This window comes from Hippocampus guttulatus, chromosome 11, assembly GCF_054856545.1.
Source record: "Hippocampus guttulatus isolate MCC_2025c chromosome 11, RoL_Hgut_1.0, whole genome shotgun sequence".
Taxonomy (NCBI): Eukaryota; Metazoa; Chordata; class Actinopteri; order Syngnathiformes; family Syngnathidae; genus Hippocampus; species Hippocampus guttulatus.
The window spans coordinates 12,740,002-12,756,711 of record NC_141271.1 but is presented as its reverse complement, the minus strand read 5'-3'; the positions used below and the strand labels follow the sequence as shown (position 1 = coordinate 12,756,711).

Here is a 16,710-nt window from a genome sequence, read left to right as displayed (position 1 = left end):
CATGTCGAACTTGTCTGCGATAAGTGGGTCAGTAAAACAAATGAATGGATCGCTGTATTGAGTTGATGTCCTGCGCTTTTGTTCAACCAATCAATGAGTTTGATTGGAGGCAGACAGTGTGTTGGCGTTTAGAACTGTGTCACTTCACTCCACGGTGTTTACCAGTAGACCACTGCCAGTGGACCACAGCCTCAGTGCTTCTTGGTTGCTATGCTTTTGTTGCGACATGCTAAATGGCACCAAATCGGCCGCCTGAGAACTGAGGGTGCGGGTCTTTTGTGGGTGAGTACAGGAGCATTCACTGCCGCCAAATTCGCTGTGGGAAAGCCACAATGAGGCCTTCTCTGTTGGGCCTTCATCCTCATTCAGATGAAGTCCTGAGTGTGCAACTCTCACACTTGGCGCTTATTCCTTATCTCAAACTTCTTTTTTTTCTTCTTTTTTTGTGTGTTCTCGTTACATTCCAAAGTAAATTAATTCCACGTTGTTCTAGTTTAGAATTTATTTTCCTGATAGAAACCAATGGAAATTGAAATCACAAAACCTTCAAGTCATTCACTGCCCATTGTTTTCAAAGCAGAGTTCCTTACATTGTTTCTTATAATCTTTCAAGACCCACAGAGTATTGTTGTGTAATGTCCCGTGATAATACAACCACCGGCGACAAAACACAAATAAACCAACAAAAAAAAAAAACCCGCCCCCCAAAAAACAAATAGTTATGGTTAATGACCAAAAAGCAGAGAAAACAAGATTTTTGTGAAAAGAAACAAAGGCAACAGTTACTTTTTTTCTGCTTTTGTGACACTTCAAACTATAAAACAACAAAAGTAAGACTGGCAAAATAATAGCATTGGCCACCTTATTTTCTTTTTTTTTTTACATTTTGAAAGATTATTTTTTTGGTGCTGATTCCAAATCTTCACTGTCCTTTTGTTTTTCTCTAGCACATCATGTTTTCATGATGGTGTTGATGCTGCTGATACTACTACTACTACTAATAATAATGATAATAAACCACAACAACACATGGTAAAACCTGATGTGCTACAAAAGCAAAGCATTTCTTTAAAATCAGTGTCAAAAATACATTTAGTGACAAAAAGTCATCTCCGAATGACTGGACAGACACATTTTGTAAGCCTTGTACAAATGTAAGACAGTAGCTTGTTGTTGTTGCAAAAAAACCCCCCCAAAAAAACCCACAAGCTCAATGAGTCGTGTTCAGAGGTTTCTGCTTGTGCCTTGGAGGTGAATCTCACTTTCCAGTGTACATATCATTCTTTTTATTGAATTTTATTGTCAACTTTTCCAAATTTTAATATTCCCCATATTTTACTGAGCAGCCAGGACAGAAATTGACGAGAAATTCACTTTCCTACTCTTTTGTTATGGTACTTTATTGTCACTTGTATCATTCTGTGAGTACTACAATATATTTACATTTCAGAGGGTCCTCTGCGTATGGCTGCAGTGCCATAACACAAACATACTCACAGTAAGTCAAAACTTGTCCTAGTCTGTCACATGTTATGCTAACACTGGAGTAAATTCATAATGACAGTAAATATTTGTATGAGAAACATTTGTAGGCCGTCAATATGGAAAAAAAACCCCCAATGGAAATTGAGTGTTTCTTTTGCCAAGTGACCACAAATTCTATTGCCGTGGCACAAGAAATTGATTGCGTGTTTATCCATGAAAACTAAAATGTCACAACCGTGCAAATCAAGGATCCCCTGTAAATATACCTTAAATAATCCCACTTGAAATACTTTTTCCATGTTTGCAAGGGATAGTGCTGATTAGTGCTGCTCTCGGTACTTTTCATCCTGTCATTTTAATATGTGCTTGAACTCATGGAGGCAATTAGATTTTGGCTATTACAAAATAAAGATCCAATAAACATCTTAACGTGACCATAAAAAGGGTTCAAACGAAGCATCTCGTCTTTACAAGCATGATGTCAGCTCTCCTGGTGTTCAACAGGGCCGACTGTGGAAAAAAAAAAAGGCTGAAGATTAGTGCGGCCATTTGTTGCTGTGTTGTGGGATCCCTGCTAAGTTCGCTTCCCTGACCCCTGAGGCTCCCCCTTTTTCTCCAAAGTCTGGTATCCGTGAGAAGACCCCAATTCAGCCCCCCCCCCCTCCTCCCACTCCCAGCTGAAAGGCCTTTCTCTCATTAGCATGCCCCCAGGGGCCGCTCTCCACATCGTTGCCAAGATCCCCCCCCCCCCCCCCACCCCCCCATCGCCCCGGTCATCCCTCGCCATCGGCCCTCGTCTGTCTGTTATTTTTAACAAGCTGCTTTGTGTGCGCCGTCGAAAACGTCACCGTCCTCTTTGTGTTCCTCTTCAACTTTCTTTGCTGTTTTACCCAAATATGAAATGGAAGATCACAGCAGTACACGAAACTCATCACCGACACCTCTTTGACTGACCTCACATGGGAAACACAGCTTCTTGACACCACAGAGTTGGGGTCCTACTTGGGTTCGCCCCCCCTTTCCAATAGGAATCTATCTGCATTGATATTCATGGCGCTACTTTGGTCTCTCTGAAAGAGTCTGGGAGCAGCCCACTTTCTTTACGTGTTGAATAACTGATATCAAGTTAGGGCATAAAGTACATGGACAACGGTTGTAGGATTTTGGATGGCATTACAATTCGCTTTTGGGTTCAATTCCCACTCAACGGCAGTTTGAATGTGAGTGTGAATGCTTGTCTCTCTCAATGTGCCGTGTTTGACTGGCCTCCCATCCATGGTGTAGTCTGCCTTTCACCCAAAGTTAGCTAGGCTAGGTTCCAATTCCCCCAACTCTGAATAGGATAACTTGTATTGAAAAAGTTGGAACGATGGGTGGATGTATGGATGGTTGGATGCATTATGCCTTTATTAACTCTTTGGATGCCCTTGACGTGAATCTACGAGAATCATAACGAGGAGCATTTTCAGCTGGTCATCCTCCTTCATCACGCACGCTGATGACTGCCATCTTTCTCGTGTCACGTAACGTTTAATGACAAAGACGCGCTTGCGCAATCCGATCAATCAAACCTCGGGAGCATTTAAATCGGTCTTTTGTGAGGGATGTGTGATTAATGAGTTGGATGAGAGGGGTTGTCCAGGACTAAGATAAATGGCTTGTCTTGCAAACAGATTGCTGCAAGTACCATGCACACTAATGAGGAATATATCACGTGCACTCGCTCACCCAAGTGGTAGGAATCAGCTGTGGGATTGAATCATTACTGGTTGTGTGCACATTTATACAGATAAATAACAATGCCAGTAAATTTTTAATGGAGATGAAGAATCTGTCTCAACAAATAAATAGAGAAATAGTGCAGAGTACAAATAAAATCCAAATCATACAATAAGCTCATAATCGTTATGGAAACTAAAATTTGATAGCATTATTGTGTGTCATTTTTAACTGACATGATGTATCTACCTTCGTCAGTAAGACAAAAATACTCAATGAAGTTTAAAGACATATAACTAATAATACAGTAAAACAATGAAATGCAACCTATCAGTTGTTCATGTGTTCAGATGTGTCACAATCGTGAGAGTTATATTGGTTATATCTACTGACATGAACCGTTGCGTCTTATATAGTCATCATTTTACGGCCATGGTCACTGGCCAGTTTATTAGGCGCAGTATGACTTACAAGTGAGGTCTACTCTATGAGAACCTGTACTTAAAATGTGGCTTTTATTGTTGGTAACCTTATTTAACATCATGAGAGTCCAAATATTAGAAACTTGCAGTGCAGTGATCTGCAACCACAATAATGGCACATTAAAACCTCGCCCACTGCACATTGTTGCCATTGTCCTCGATTTATTTGTAGATTTTGCCTATGCGTTTAATCCGTTTTTATTGTTGAGTATTCAGCTGTGGATGGATGAGGTGCAGTCAGCGACTATCAACGGTCAACTCGTGCTTGCCGTCTCAGCAAAGTAAACAAGGAGGCCACTTTTGACAAATTTCCCCTTACTCAGACTGGCCTCGTCTCTGGACGGAGGCCATTAGAGGCCATCATGGCTCTTTTAATGGTCGCCCTCAAAGTGGAGCGAGTCTGGAAAATAAAACTCAGAGATATGTTAGTGTTTTGGCAGCTCTGCCGTCAGCGCACTAGCAAACAATAGCGTGCTGTAAACAGACACATCTGTTAGCAATGAGGGCTACACGTCGGATTAGAATGGGGATGGTGTTTTTTTTTTTTTACAGTGATACCAGCCCACGGGGGGGGGGGCTCCTCACGGATGATATCCAAATAAATTTTACATGACAGTCCAATAAAACAGAAAAAGTAAATCTACAGATATTCAGATAAAAACCTGAGTCACACAGAAAATGTGTATGTTAAGATACCAATGTATATTAACTCACTTTTTATATTAACAGTGCATATTACTTTGTGCTCCACAAACTTGTTGAGGAATACAAACACGGCAACAGCAACCCTGTAGTATGGTGTTCCCCAGGGTTCAATTCTGGGGCCCATGATGATTTCATTGTTTTTGCTGTCCCTGGGTTCCTCCTTAAAGAAAGTACGCTATTTCCTTTCACTACTATTATAGTCAGATCAATGTCCCACTAAACAAAAAGGTCACTGAATTCTGCTGGATGCGTCAGTCATAGTCAGTCTAGGCTCTGGGTTTGAATCTCAATAATCTCTGTGCGTGTGTGGGTTTTCTCCTCTCTATTAAAAATGAAAATTAACAAATGTTAATTGTCCATCAGTGGAGATGTGATTGCATTTGACTGGTGACCAGTACAGGGTGTACCGTGCTGCTTACTAAAAGTCAGCCGAGCAAGGCTCCAGCTCACCTTAATGAGGGCAAGCACTGTAGAAAATGGATGGCTGGATTGTGTTATAATCCCGAGGGTGCCGTTTATTTACACTTCCCAGCTGTTGAAAGGTTTTTGGCTTGACAGTGATGACAGCCCGTAGTCATGTTGTGGTTGGTAGTGATGAATGCATGGATGTAGAGGAGGGGGTTTACATAAGGAAGGGGGGTATCCAGCTGCAGGATTGTTCCTGCGTGATCTCTGTGAGATAAAGCAAAGCTACCCTTCTGAGTCATCCTCCTTCCACGTTGGAGGCACTTTTTTGGGGAAGTGTGAAGTGGTCCCATGATGCCAAGCGCTGCATGTTCAACTCGGGTTGGAGCCCAGCGGTTGGCCGGAAAAGGCCTCGCTGTGGTTCTCAGTGGAGCTCTGAATGAACTGGACGTGATGGAGAGCGGAGAGTCCCACACAGACGGGTCTTTGTTTTCAAACTTCTTGGCCTCTGCCTCTGTTTTTTTTTTTTTTCCGTTTCTCTCACACACTGACACTCACAAGTATCTCTCTCCTTGTGATGCCAGCGTGACAAATGAAAGCTCAACACAAACAAGTTGTCTGCCCCTTCTCCTCCTCCTCCTCCTCCTCATCCTCCTGTCGCCTCCACGCATCTAAACCCGAGCAGGAGGGCTCTGCAACGGCGATCTCGGAACCATGTGAAAGTCATCAAAGACGGAGGGGGAAAAAAGTTGCCAACGTGATTTTGATTATCGCCCACGGGATTTGTCAGCTGTCAAACTCGATGAGAAAGCATATATACAGTACAATAATCATATAAACACAAAGGCGACACGTGATATTATGGACAATGCTCCACCCCCGATGTGATGAAAAGTTTATGCAAAACATTTGCTTCATCTCTTCATTTCTTGTCACTGTGTTCTTAACATTCCCCGTTGAGGTTGCTCCATCGCGCAAAAAAGCCAAAGAAAAAACAAAAGAAACACTGAACTGAGATCTCCTGTCTCACGCAATGTTACATGAGGACCGTTCAAAATTCTTTGAAATGTTAGAAGCATATTTTTGAGCCAGACTCTTTCCAATTTGTGCTGTTTTTTTGTTTTCCGGTATTTTTGGCACAGTTCCCGGTATCTTGCACTGTCAACATAACGCAGTGGCCAGAAATTTATGTATGCTCACCATGTGCGTGTACTTTTTCCAGTGAGATTCTTATTGCTTTACTTTAAAGAGTATTGGTTGTTTGAAACGTTTGACCACAACTAAGAAACCTTATGTATAAGAAAGACTATGGGCTTGTGGTTACATTTGTTCGTGTTCACGGGGGCCATTTTGTGCAGCCAACAGCAGTTTAGTAGGTTTTTCCACGTATATTATGAACATATATCTTTGTCAAATTCACACAGCTGCATTGGCCATCTGCAGTGTGGATTTGATTTGACTCTAGGGCTGAGAACAGTATTTGTGTAGGACAGCTTGTAAATGTGCGTCTTCTCAAATGTTCACTCCAGAAAGGGGAAGTGCTGGCATGGGCCACCTATGCGAGGTGCATGGCTGATGTTTTAAACGTATGTGTCACACACACTGATCGCAGAGGAGCTGACATGTCTACTCCACATGTGGAAAGACATTTTTAATCTTGTTTTACACCCCACTAATGAGCATCGAAAGAATTTGAGTGCTTGACCTAAAAAAAGGCGCGTGAGTAATTTGAATACTTTGTTCCCAAGGCATTTTTCTTCCACCTCGAGTACCTGCTTATTTACCTGAATGTCAAGAAATAGAAGTCAAGCCAACCGCAGCAAACAAAGTTCATGCTATACATGACAGTAACACGCCACTAACATGGTGAGAAAGTCAACTTAAAAATAAACCTCACCGTACCAAATACTGTAATATAAGGACATCAGAATCAGAATCATCTTTATTGGCCAAGTATGTAGAACACACAAGGAATTTGTCTCCGGTATAAGGAGGAGGAGGTGCCACAGGAGGTGCTACGACAGTTCTACACGGCAGTCATCGAATCAATCCTGTGTTCTTCCATCACGGTTTGGTTTGGGGCCGCCACAAAAAAGGACAAAATCCGACTTCAACGGACAGTTAGGACGGCGGAAAAAATCGTTGGCACCGCCCTACCCACTCTTGAGGACTTGCACATTGCAAGAATCAAGACAAGGGCACGGAAAATCCTCCTGGATCCCCCGCACCCTGCCCACCACCTTTTCCAGCTACTCCCCTCAGGCAGACGCTACAGATCCATGCGCACCAAATCCAGTAGACACTTAAACAGCTTCTTCCCTCGAGCCATTAACTCCTTAAACAGTCACTGACGTAGTCACCCTTCTTGTACTACAAATACTGCTACTGGTTACTCTAAAATGGTTCAATGATTTGTTGTTTACGATGATACTAATGCAGCGTGTTATACCGGAGACAAATTCCTTGTGTGTTCTACATACTTGGCCAATAAAGATGATTCTGATTCTGATTCTGACATCAATGCCTTGGCATGCTTTTATATTGAAGTTGTTCCAGGCAGCATATCGCAGCGTAACAGCTGACTTCATGCGTCCTCCAGACTGTGTTTGGGAGGTTTATATTGTCTTCACAAACTGTTCGTGTTAGTGGCTTGCATACAAGGTATGAATTTGCCCGAAGGTAGAGGTTTGCATTCTACCGTCCAATAGATTATGTCTTTGTATCCCCATCCATACACACTGATCAGTGTGACAGAAATTCCCAAATTGTATGCACGCATCACTTCACTGTTTTCCCCTGTTCGTGTTGGAGAAAACTGGTTGCAGACTTTTGAAGTCTCCACACTTTCGAGCTGCGGTAAATGTTCCTTCAGGAGTTGGACCGAGCTAATTTTTCCCATTGTCCTCTTCTTCTTGACCCCCTGGGGAGACTGGGAGAATTTGGGGGAAAATGTGGGTCTTTCTTTCTTTCTTTCTTTCTTCATTTACTTAAAGTGATCCACTTTAAAAAATACCGTGTCCCCAGTCGGACTGCCTGAACAACAAATTTGAGCAACCCTCTAAGTTTACGAACCTTCGCAATGAACCAGTGCATGCTCGGATCTAGTGCATAAGTAACTTAAAGACTCATCTTGGGCCCCATTGCCCTCACTAGGAGACACGGGATACATCTGTAGAGCAAACACGGACACCGGAATTGTATTGGAACTGAATGGCTATTTACTTGTGATCTTTAAACGAAAACAAAGTCAAGTTCAATATAAATGTAAAACAGAAAAAAAAATACAAATAAAAAATAAATACATTTCTGAAGTTTCATAGAAACATTATATTTCCATCAGTACTTCCATATTCTATATTATTTGCATTTCTATATTAAAAAAAAACACTGTGGGGAAAGTTTCAAATCAAGCTTATATTTAATAAAAGGTCCATCATAATATCCATCCATTTCGACACATTTGCTTCCCATTGTGAGTGCTTGATGGATCACAGCCAATTTACAGTCAGCCCCGCTTCATTGACGCACCGTTTCCTCCTTTCAAAGGTCTCAAATAACTTTGTAGCTGGCCTCAATATCCTGTGTGGAGCCCTGGCACCTTTTCCCCTATGCTGTATGTGTCCATCAGAGACATTGAAAGTGTGTTCAGGAAGTGTGCTAAAGTGGCTGCCCTGAAGTCAGGAGACAATTTGTATGCACTTATTCCTTCCAGGATGAAACTATATGACTAAACTTTAGTTTTAATTACCGGTAGTTGTCAGAGTGGGGTTGTTACTTTTTGTTACCGGTAGTTTGAGGTTTTTTTTTTTTGACAATGCTTCGTTTTAGATTAAGTACTGTATTCGTTTTTTTTTTTTTTTAAATTTTGTGTGTTTCATGTGTGCAAGATTTAAATTTTGGTAATAATTGTGTAGTAGAAACTTCACATACCGGTACCTTAAAAATTACAACGGTGTGGTTTTAAATGACACTAAATTTATTACTCACATTTTCAATGGGTGTGCATAACTATAACCCAATCTGCTCAAAGATCACAGTTAACAGGTGAGTAGGTTTGGGGGAAGAAAAAAAAAATGTATATCCTGTGTGTATGTGTGTGTGTATATATATATATATATATATATATATATATATTTTTTTTTTTTTTTGGGGTGTGTGTATTTCATTTGCTGGTATTTGCATTTTCTTGGTAGATCATCTTCTAGTTTCTCCTCAGATTCGAAGTTCTGCTTCTTCCTTGCAAAGGAAAATCCTATACCTTGAGCTCTCCATCAAAGAAAGCAAATGTTTAGCCCGGCTAGTATTTCCTGTCAGATTGTTTGCTCCAGCAAAACAGAAAAGCCCGGAACACTTTTCAGACGCCTCTGATTCCCAGCCTGGGACAAATATTTTACCATCACCCCGGACTACACAAACAGTCCGAATGAGAGGTGGAGTTAAAGTTCCAGTGGTTGAATATCAGCTTAAATGTACTCAAGACATTGAGCTTCCAACTATCAAAGCCTCATGGAGAAAAAAAAAAGAATAAAATTTGGGGAATTGATAGCAGAAAGAAGCAGAAACACGCATGCAGAAAGTTGCGGTCAAGATGAGGCATATGTTGTACTGCACATCGGTGATGTCATCGCGAAGCATCTTTAGTGCATTTGGATGCACGCACGCTTTCAAACATAAGCAGGACGCCGAAGACGACAACATCCTGTCACGCACACATGCGCGTAGGAAATGGAAAACACAAGCACGGTCGTTTGGTTTGCATGTGATTGCGGCTTCACGCGACCACTCGTGAGGAGGGCGTGATGCCCAGGACCGGCCCGTAAATACATTGGCCATTCGGGAAAATGAACATATTTTCCCCAAATTCTCGACACTGATAGCCTAGATCGGATTGATTTTTTGTGGTTATGCATTCTTCATTATGAAGTGAATGACTTTTTTTTTTCTGACTGCTATTCTCTGCTTTTGCTTTGTGTGCAGGTTGCTTCGAGTGCTGCATCAAATGTTTAGGCGGCGTGCCGTACGCGTCGCTGGTGGCGACCATCTTGTGCTTCTCAGGCGTGGCCCTCTTCTGCGGCTGCGGTCACGTGGCGCTCACGGGAACCGTCAGCATCCTTGAAAGTCACTTCTCCAAGGTCGCCAGTGATCACGCCATGCTCACCGATATGTAAGTGGAATGATGCACGGCAATCCTTTGAAACAGGAACTCATGACTTTAACTTTGGAGTCAGCCAGGCTCTCCAGTTGATTTAAAATGCTCGCCTCTTAACTGGAACACGTAAGAGGGAGCATACAGTATAACTCTCTTGGCTGGCAACTCAGTATTAGACTTTGTCCTTTTTTCCTGTTTTTTTCCCAATGAAATTATTGTTGAATTGTTTCAAAAATAGTTTATGCTCAATTGTTGGATGGTTATTCATGAACTTCACATTGATTCAGCTGTGGTTGATTTTGGAGTGCTCTATGAGAAAATTTGAGTTGAATAGTAAAGTTCATTATTTTAGCAGTTATATTCAAAAAGTGAAACGCATACGCAGATTCAGTCAACACGCGGGAAAATACAAATTCCTAATAAGATACAAATTCCTAATTCCTATATTAAAATCATTTTGGGACACCTGGAAACTGCACTGATAGGAGTTGTGAATGGTGGAAAATATGATTTGGTTCCCACTTGTGAGGTTCCTTTCTTCTGTCAGGGACCATTTCAGTTTATTAAATACAAAACACATGCAAATATGTTTTTGGTTGAATATTATGACCATTTTTGGGTTAGATGTTTTCATTTTGAACCTGAGAAAGGGTCTAATCTTTGTTGTAGTTCTTCCCAAAAGTCTTTATCAGATTGAGTCAAGTTCTCCCACGTCACATCGGGATGGTGTGTAGCTCACCTGTGACCTTATTGAGGTTAAGAGATATTGGGAATGGATTCATTGCAACCCATTCGACTACAAAAAACCCAAACAAGTCCAAAAGTCATGTTTTGTTGTTTGTTTGACTTCCTCCGACACGCTCCAATATCAGGCAGGATGTTTCCGATTGTCCGGTTTTCGTGAAAGCAGCATGACTTCATGCTCGACCAGAAGAGTGTTTTCCCTGAAGCGTTTCCACAAAGTTGGACGCGTGTTTCCCCAAACTGTCTTTGCTGTTTAGATGACAAGTCCACGGGTCTTGCTCAACTCCTGATTGGTTAATTAATTGATTTAGAACTGCACGTCAATATTTGAATCCACAGTGTGTGATGTCACGTTCCTCAGCCGGGATCACAGAAGGCCAAATGTCTGAGAAGCAAACCCCTTGAATGACTTCATTCTGGTTATTTTTAGTCCGCTGTGTTTTCCAAATGCTGGACCAGAGCTGTCCTAATATGGACCTTGTTACAAAAGCGTCCATTAGACTCTGTAATAAAAGAGGAATGACGAGGGCTGAGCATGTTTGGTGATTTTAGAGGCCTCTGTTGATTCGTAAAGTCCATCCATCTTCTGCAGGAACATCATCGTCAAGTTTCTCTCTACCCTTGGACCAAGAGTTGTTCTTGTCTCGTTTCAGAATACAGCTGATGCAGTACGTCATTTACGGCATCGCTTCCTTCTTCTTCCTGTACGGCATCATCCTGCTGGCCGAGGGCTTCTACACCACCAGCGCCGTCAAGGAACTGCACAGCGAGTTCAAGACCACCATCTGCGGGCGCTGCATCAGCGGAATGGTATTTTTGGAAACAGCCCGTCGGCATGTCGCAGCTGATTGTTGGGAGTTATTGAGCGTGCAGAGGAAAGATGAATTGTGGGAAAGTCAAGCACACCTCATAGTTCCAAAACAGACGCGGATCCTAAGCAGGTCTTTTTAAGGATAGAAGGGAACAAAATGAGGCTAATTCCCACATAAAAGGTACGACTAGATCAGATGAGATGGAGCAAACGTGGTTTTATAGCCTCTGAGCCTGCAGACACGCTAAAGCAAATCTCTCGACAGGATGATGGATGACCCATCTATCAATGTATGCATGCACACGTGCGGCCCTACGTACGTACGTTATGTTACATTGTTGTTTTGGTATTAATACACACAATGATGATATTGTACATTTTTTAAAATCACAATTTTTTTCTTCATTCAATTACTAATAAATACATTTTGTTTAAGAAATATTTATGTTGTATGAAAAAAATATATATAATTTATCATTTTTATTTTGTTTATGTGTGGATTCACACTGAAATGAAAAATAAAGCATACTCCTAGTAAACATACATTTTAAGTATTTTATTGACGTAACATATTATTATTATTATTATTATTATTGCTGTAATATAACAGTTTTGTAAATCAAAGTATTCTCATCAATAATAATGATTATTAACATTAACAATTAATTGACTTTGACATAAAATTAATACGTCGCTGTTGGTGTAGTGGCACACTCGCCTGACTTGTGTGCGGGCAGCGTGGGATCCGTTCCGACTCAGTGATGGTGTGGATGTGGGTGTGAATGATTGTTTGTCTCTATACGTGCCTTGCGAGGGACTGGCGACCAGTTCAGGGTGTAGTCTGCCTTCCGCTCCAAGTCAGCTGGGATAGGCTCCAGCAACTCGCCGCGACCCTGTTCAGGATAAGCGGCGCTGGAAATGGATGTATGGATGAATAGATAAAATGAATACTGTACTAACCCTTTCATAAAGCACAATATGTTTTCTTTTACGTGTAATAATCATCATCGTAATAATGACTACCTTTTGTTGGCTCCCAAAAATTTAAATTCAATGATAATTATTGTAAAAATGACAGAATTCTTACTTTGAAAAAAAAATCCTATTACAAATTAGTCAGTATTATTTTTATACTCAAGAGAGTAATGGTTGATTCATTTTAAACTGTTGACAGAAAATAACTCAACTCAATTTTACTTAGAGAGCTTGTACAAATGAAAGAAAGTGCCGCACATAATTACAAATGTCACGTAAAACACATGATAAGTTGTGACCATTTCTGATGTTGTCTGTGTGTGTCCTCAGTTTGTGTTCCTCACCTACATTCTGGGCGTGGCCTGGCTCGGCGTATTCGGCTTCTCCGCCGTGCCCGTCTTCCTCTTCTACAACATGTGGTCCACCTGCGCCACCATGAAGTCGTCCATATCCAACCTCACCGACATCGACTCCATCTGCGTGGACGTTCGTCAATACGGTAAATCAGGGCAGCCATCTTGACAAATATGGGAGCAGAGTTGTTCCAAAAGACCTCCACCGAGTTTGGAATATGATTTAAAATTTTAACTCAGCGGTTTGAAGTTTATAAAATGTGTTCAACTGTGAGTGTTAATTTCAGAGTTTGAAAATAACCTGTAACTTACGATTTCAGGAATCATCCCATGGAGCGCAACACCGGGGAAGGCCTGTGGATCCACGTTAGGTGACATCTGTAACACCAGCGAGGTGAGACACTATCACATCCTCCATTTATGTGACATAATGTGATTACCTGCCAGCCTGTTCAGGATGGCTTGCCCTAAATCAGCTGGGATAGGCCCCAGGTCATCTGTGGCCCTCACAATAATAAGCAGTATAGAAAATACATGGATGGATGGATATTAACAGTACGGCCCCAACGTGGATGGATTTGATAGACCTTACAGAAATAAAAGGTTTTACAATGATACTAGGGCATTTGTCAGAACATTCTTATTATGGTTAACATTTTTATTGAAACTATGTTTTCTGCTTTTTTTCAGTTCTACCTGTCATATCACTTGTACATCGTTGCCTGTGCCGGAGCCGGAGCCACTGTGATAGCTCTGGTAAGGAAAGCCTTGACACAAAATGTGTTACGTGTAAATGTTGCAGTTCCTCTTCATTCCATTTTAGCCATCCCTCTGCAAATATGCTAGCAATGCGCACTCAGGAGAATTATGTGGGAAATTGTAGAAAAGCACAATCAGCTTGGCAATGGAACGACTCAAGTTTCAAGAAAATATGATCCAAAAAACAGGAATCTCGAACCTGAACCAAGACAAATATCAGTGATGTTTAGCCAGAAAGGAAAATATTACTAATGGCTATAAAACAAAATTTTAAAAAAAAACTGGTTTGTTGTAGAAAGCATTACTCATGCCTGGACAGGTTTTGGAAACATTACATTGTGTTGTTAAGGTTTACTCTTGCACTGAGAAAATTATTTTATGCAATTATCTTTATTTTTTTTTAATCATACTTCAAACTGAGGAGCAGCCACTTAGGGCCGTTAAGAGAAGAACATGATAAGATGCATAATAAAAGCAGTAAAACTATATACTCCAACTAATATTAAAGTTCATGTTAAGTATTTTGTTGGGTTAATTTTTTTTTGTCTTGTTTTTTTTTTTGTCATTGCCTTTGTGAGGTGACTTTTTTTTTTTTTTTTTTAATGAAGCGCTCCAAGTACGCCGGCATGTTCTCTCACCACCTTCTCTTGTTCTCTTCCACCAGCTGATCTACATGATGGCTACCACTTATAACTTTGCCGTTTTGAAGTTTAAGAGTCGAGAAGACTGCTGCACTAAGTTTTAACTTCATTTTTTTGTTTTGTTTTTTGGTTGTTGTTGTTGTTATTGTTGTTTTTAACAACAGGGCGGCACTCGCCGCCCAAAAAAAACAACAGAAAACAATAGACAGGAAATCTCTCGTAGAACAAAATGTAAATTGCTGATTGCTTTTTTTTTCTTCCTTTTTTTTAAAATTTCTCGCGAGGACGCCTAATGACACTTGTTATTAAGAATGGAGCGTTTAGATGACTAGCTTGGCCCACTCGCTTCTAGATGATGTCGCCTGATTTTCTCGCAACGTGCACGCCTAGAAAACCACACCAGTGTTATTTATCTTCTTCAATTCACATGCTCAAAGAGAGGACAGTATTTCGTCATCAGTATTCACTCGACGTCATTGGATCCGATCAAATGCAACACAATATGTAAGTGCAAATCATTGTAATGGTTTACATATCAGACGTGATTAATTTGAAGGCCTTAAAGTTGTCACGTGAGCACTTGCGTCTTGTATAGTTTACATCGAGCACACAAGGGCTCATATCTGGTATAAGTCACGTTTTCATGTCGTATTAGAGCCACACTGAAAAGAAAATAATTGGTAAAACTATGGGGAAGAAAGAGCTGGATTCATACGAGAATATTGTGAGGAAAAAAAAGGCAGATTGTTGAAAGCAACGCATTTTATTTATTTATTTTTGTTCAGAAAAGTCAGAGTTGGTAAGAAATTGATAATATAATTTTTTTTTTTCAGGAAAAAAGTAATCTTACAAGAAAAATTCATTGTTATAGGAAAAATAAGTTGCAACATTAAAAGAGTTGTACTTTCAAGATGTGAACATTAATATTTATAAAAAACAATGACATATTTGACAACTTGTATAAAATTTTACATATTTTTTTTCATAAATCCGTTCTTTATTAGGCCTACAAACTACTTTTTCTTTGTAAAATTGTTTCTTTAATGGATGTAACATGACTATTTGTTTTCCTCATAATATTGCAACTTTATTCTCATAAATTAGTTCATTTTCATAAAATTACTTTTTTATTCAGATTTTTTTCCTCGTAATGTTCCAACTTTATTCTTGTTCTTGCTGTACTTATTCTTATTCTCTTTCTTACAATGTGTTCTCGTAAACCCAACTTTATTCTTTAAAAAAAAACACATTTCCCTTAAAAAAAATACATTCCCTCACGATTATGACTTGTTTTTTCTTAAAAAAAACACAATTAAAAAAACAAATATGACTTGGATTTCTTTTCACTTCACAACTTAATTCTCGTTGCATTTTGTTTGTTTCAGCGTGGCCCTAAAACGCCTTCTCCTTACCATTATTATTTTCAGTAAATCGAGTTACTGTCTTTTTTCTACATAAGCGCAGATGCTGGTTTTGCCTCCGCGAGACATTTTTTGTCCTTCATTTCCTCTCCAAGTGCCATTAAAGAGCCATTAAAAAAACAAATCTTAACACTAGGCTGCATGCTTAAACGTCTGTTTATGGTCACTTACAATTTTCTTTATTTTATTTAATTACGTTCCACGTATTTTTTTTCTTTGAAGACTGTAGCCTTTACATTCTATATAAAATAAACCATTTTTGTTTAAAGAAATTTTACCTTGTTTCATTCTTTTCAGTCCTGATGAAAATGTGTCAGAGCGACACAAATTCTGACGCGCGCACGCACTATTTGCACTAACCTCCAAAAGCTTGCAACCTCTGGCTTTCTTTTTCTACTCACCCGCATGCAATTAAAAACTCATTCCTGTAGTGTTTTAATTTTTATTATGGAGCAACACCTTACAAAAAAAAAAAATATCGCCCCCTTTTGATGTCAGACCACTTCCGAGTTTCACTTTTAATCTGTAACTTTGAGCGTGAATAAATGAATGGTGAAAAGTAAAGTGAGATTAATTGGCAGAGAGTGGTGACAAAAACATGTTTTGGGTCATTGTGCCAACCAACAAACATTTACTTGACAAAAGGATTGCAGATCTGGAAAATAAACTTTCGTTTGAGGTAGCACAAATCAAAAAAGTGAGGTTATGAAAAACGTCTCTTCCACCAGTATGTCGGATTACCACAAATCCCGGGAGACATGCAGCCCACATGATTTAAAAAAAAAAATATCCAAAAATATTGCAAAAGAAACAAGAAGTTGGCCAATTTGGTTTGAAGAGGTCATTTTGGTGGGTCTTTCGAAAACAAACTTGTATGCTCCCAAAGCTGAACGACATCCAACACAAATGGCCAACCATAAATTCCAAAGCTTTTTTTTGTTGTTGTTGTTTAAACTATCAAGTGTGGGCAGAATATGAGGCGTCAAAGTTTGATGATCATTTCAGGGATCCACAAAAAGCAATTAGCCTCCGACACCAGTTTGACTAACGACACTGACTCA

The 16,710-nt window shown here is 40.1% G+C and overlaps 1 protein-coding gene across 3 annotated transcripts in view; it reads left to right on the top strand.

The window, feature by feature from the left end:
- The window catches only part of gpm6bb (glycoprotein M6Bb), a 35,459-nt gene that overhangs the window by 13,208 nt on the left and 5,541 nt on the right, over positions 1 to 16,710 (top strand). For 2 of the 3 annotated variants that reach the window (XR_015102260.1, XM_086123695.1), the window contains exons 2-6: positions 9,774 to 9,960; positions 11,343 to 11,499; positions 12,806 to 12,974; positions 13,149 to 13,222; positions 13,519 to 13,584. Coding sequence is in view for 2 of the 3 variants with exons in the window: in XM_086123695.1 (XP_085979821.1) it covers positions 9,774 to 9,960; positions 11,343 to 11,499; positions 12,806 to 12,974; positions 13,149 to 13,222; positions 13,519 to 13,584 (653 nt within the window). In the remaining variant the exon portion in view is untranslated. Of the gene's footprint in view, positions 1 to 9,773; positions 9,961 to 11,342; positions 11,500 to 12,805; positions 12,975 to 13,148; positions 13,223 to 13,518; positions 13,585 to 14,251; positions 15,922 to 16,710 lie in introns of those variants that run through there. The other variant, XM_086123696.1, reaches the window with a different exon arrangement.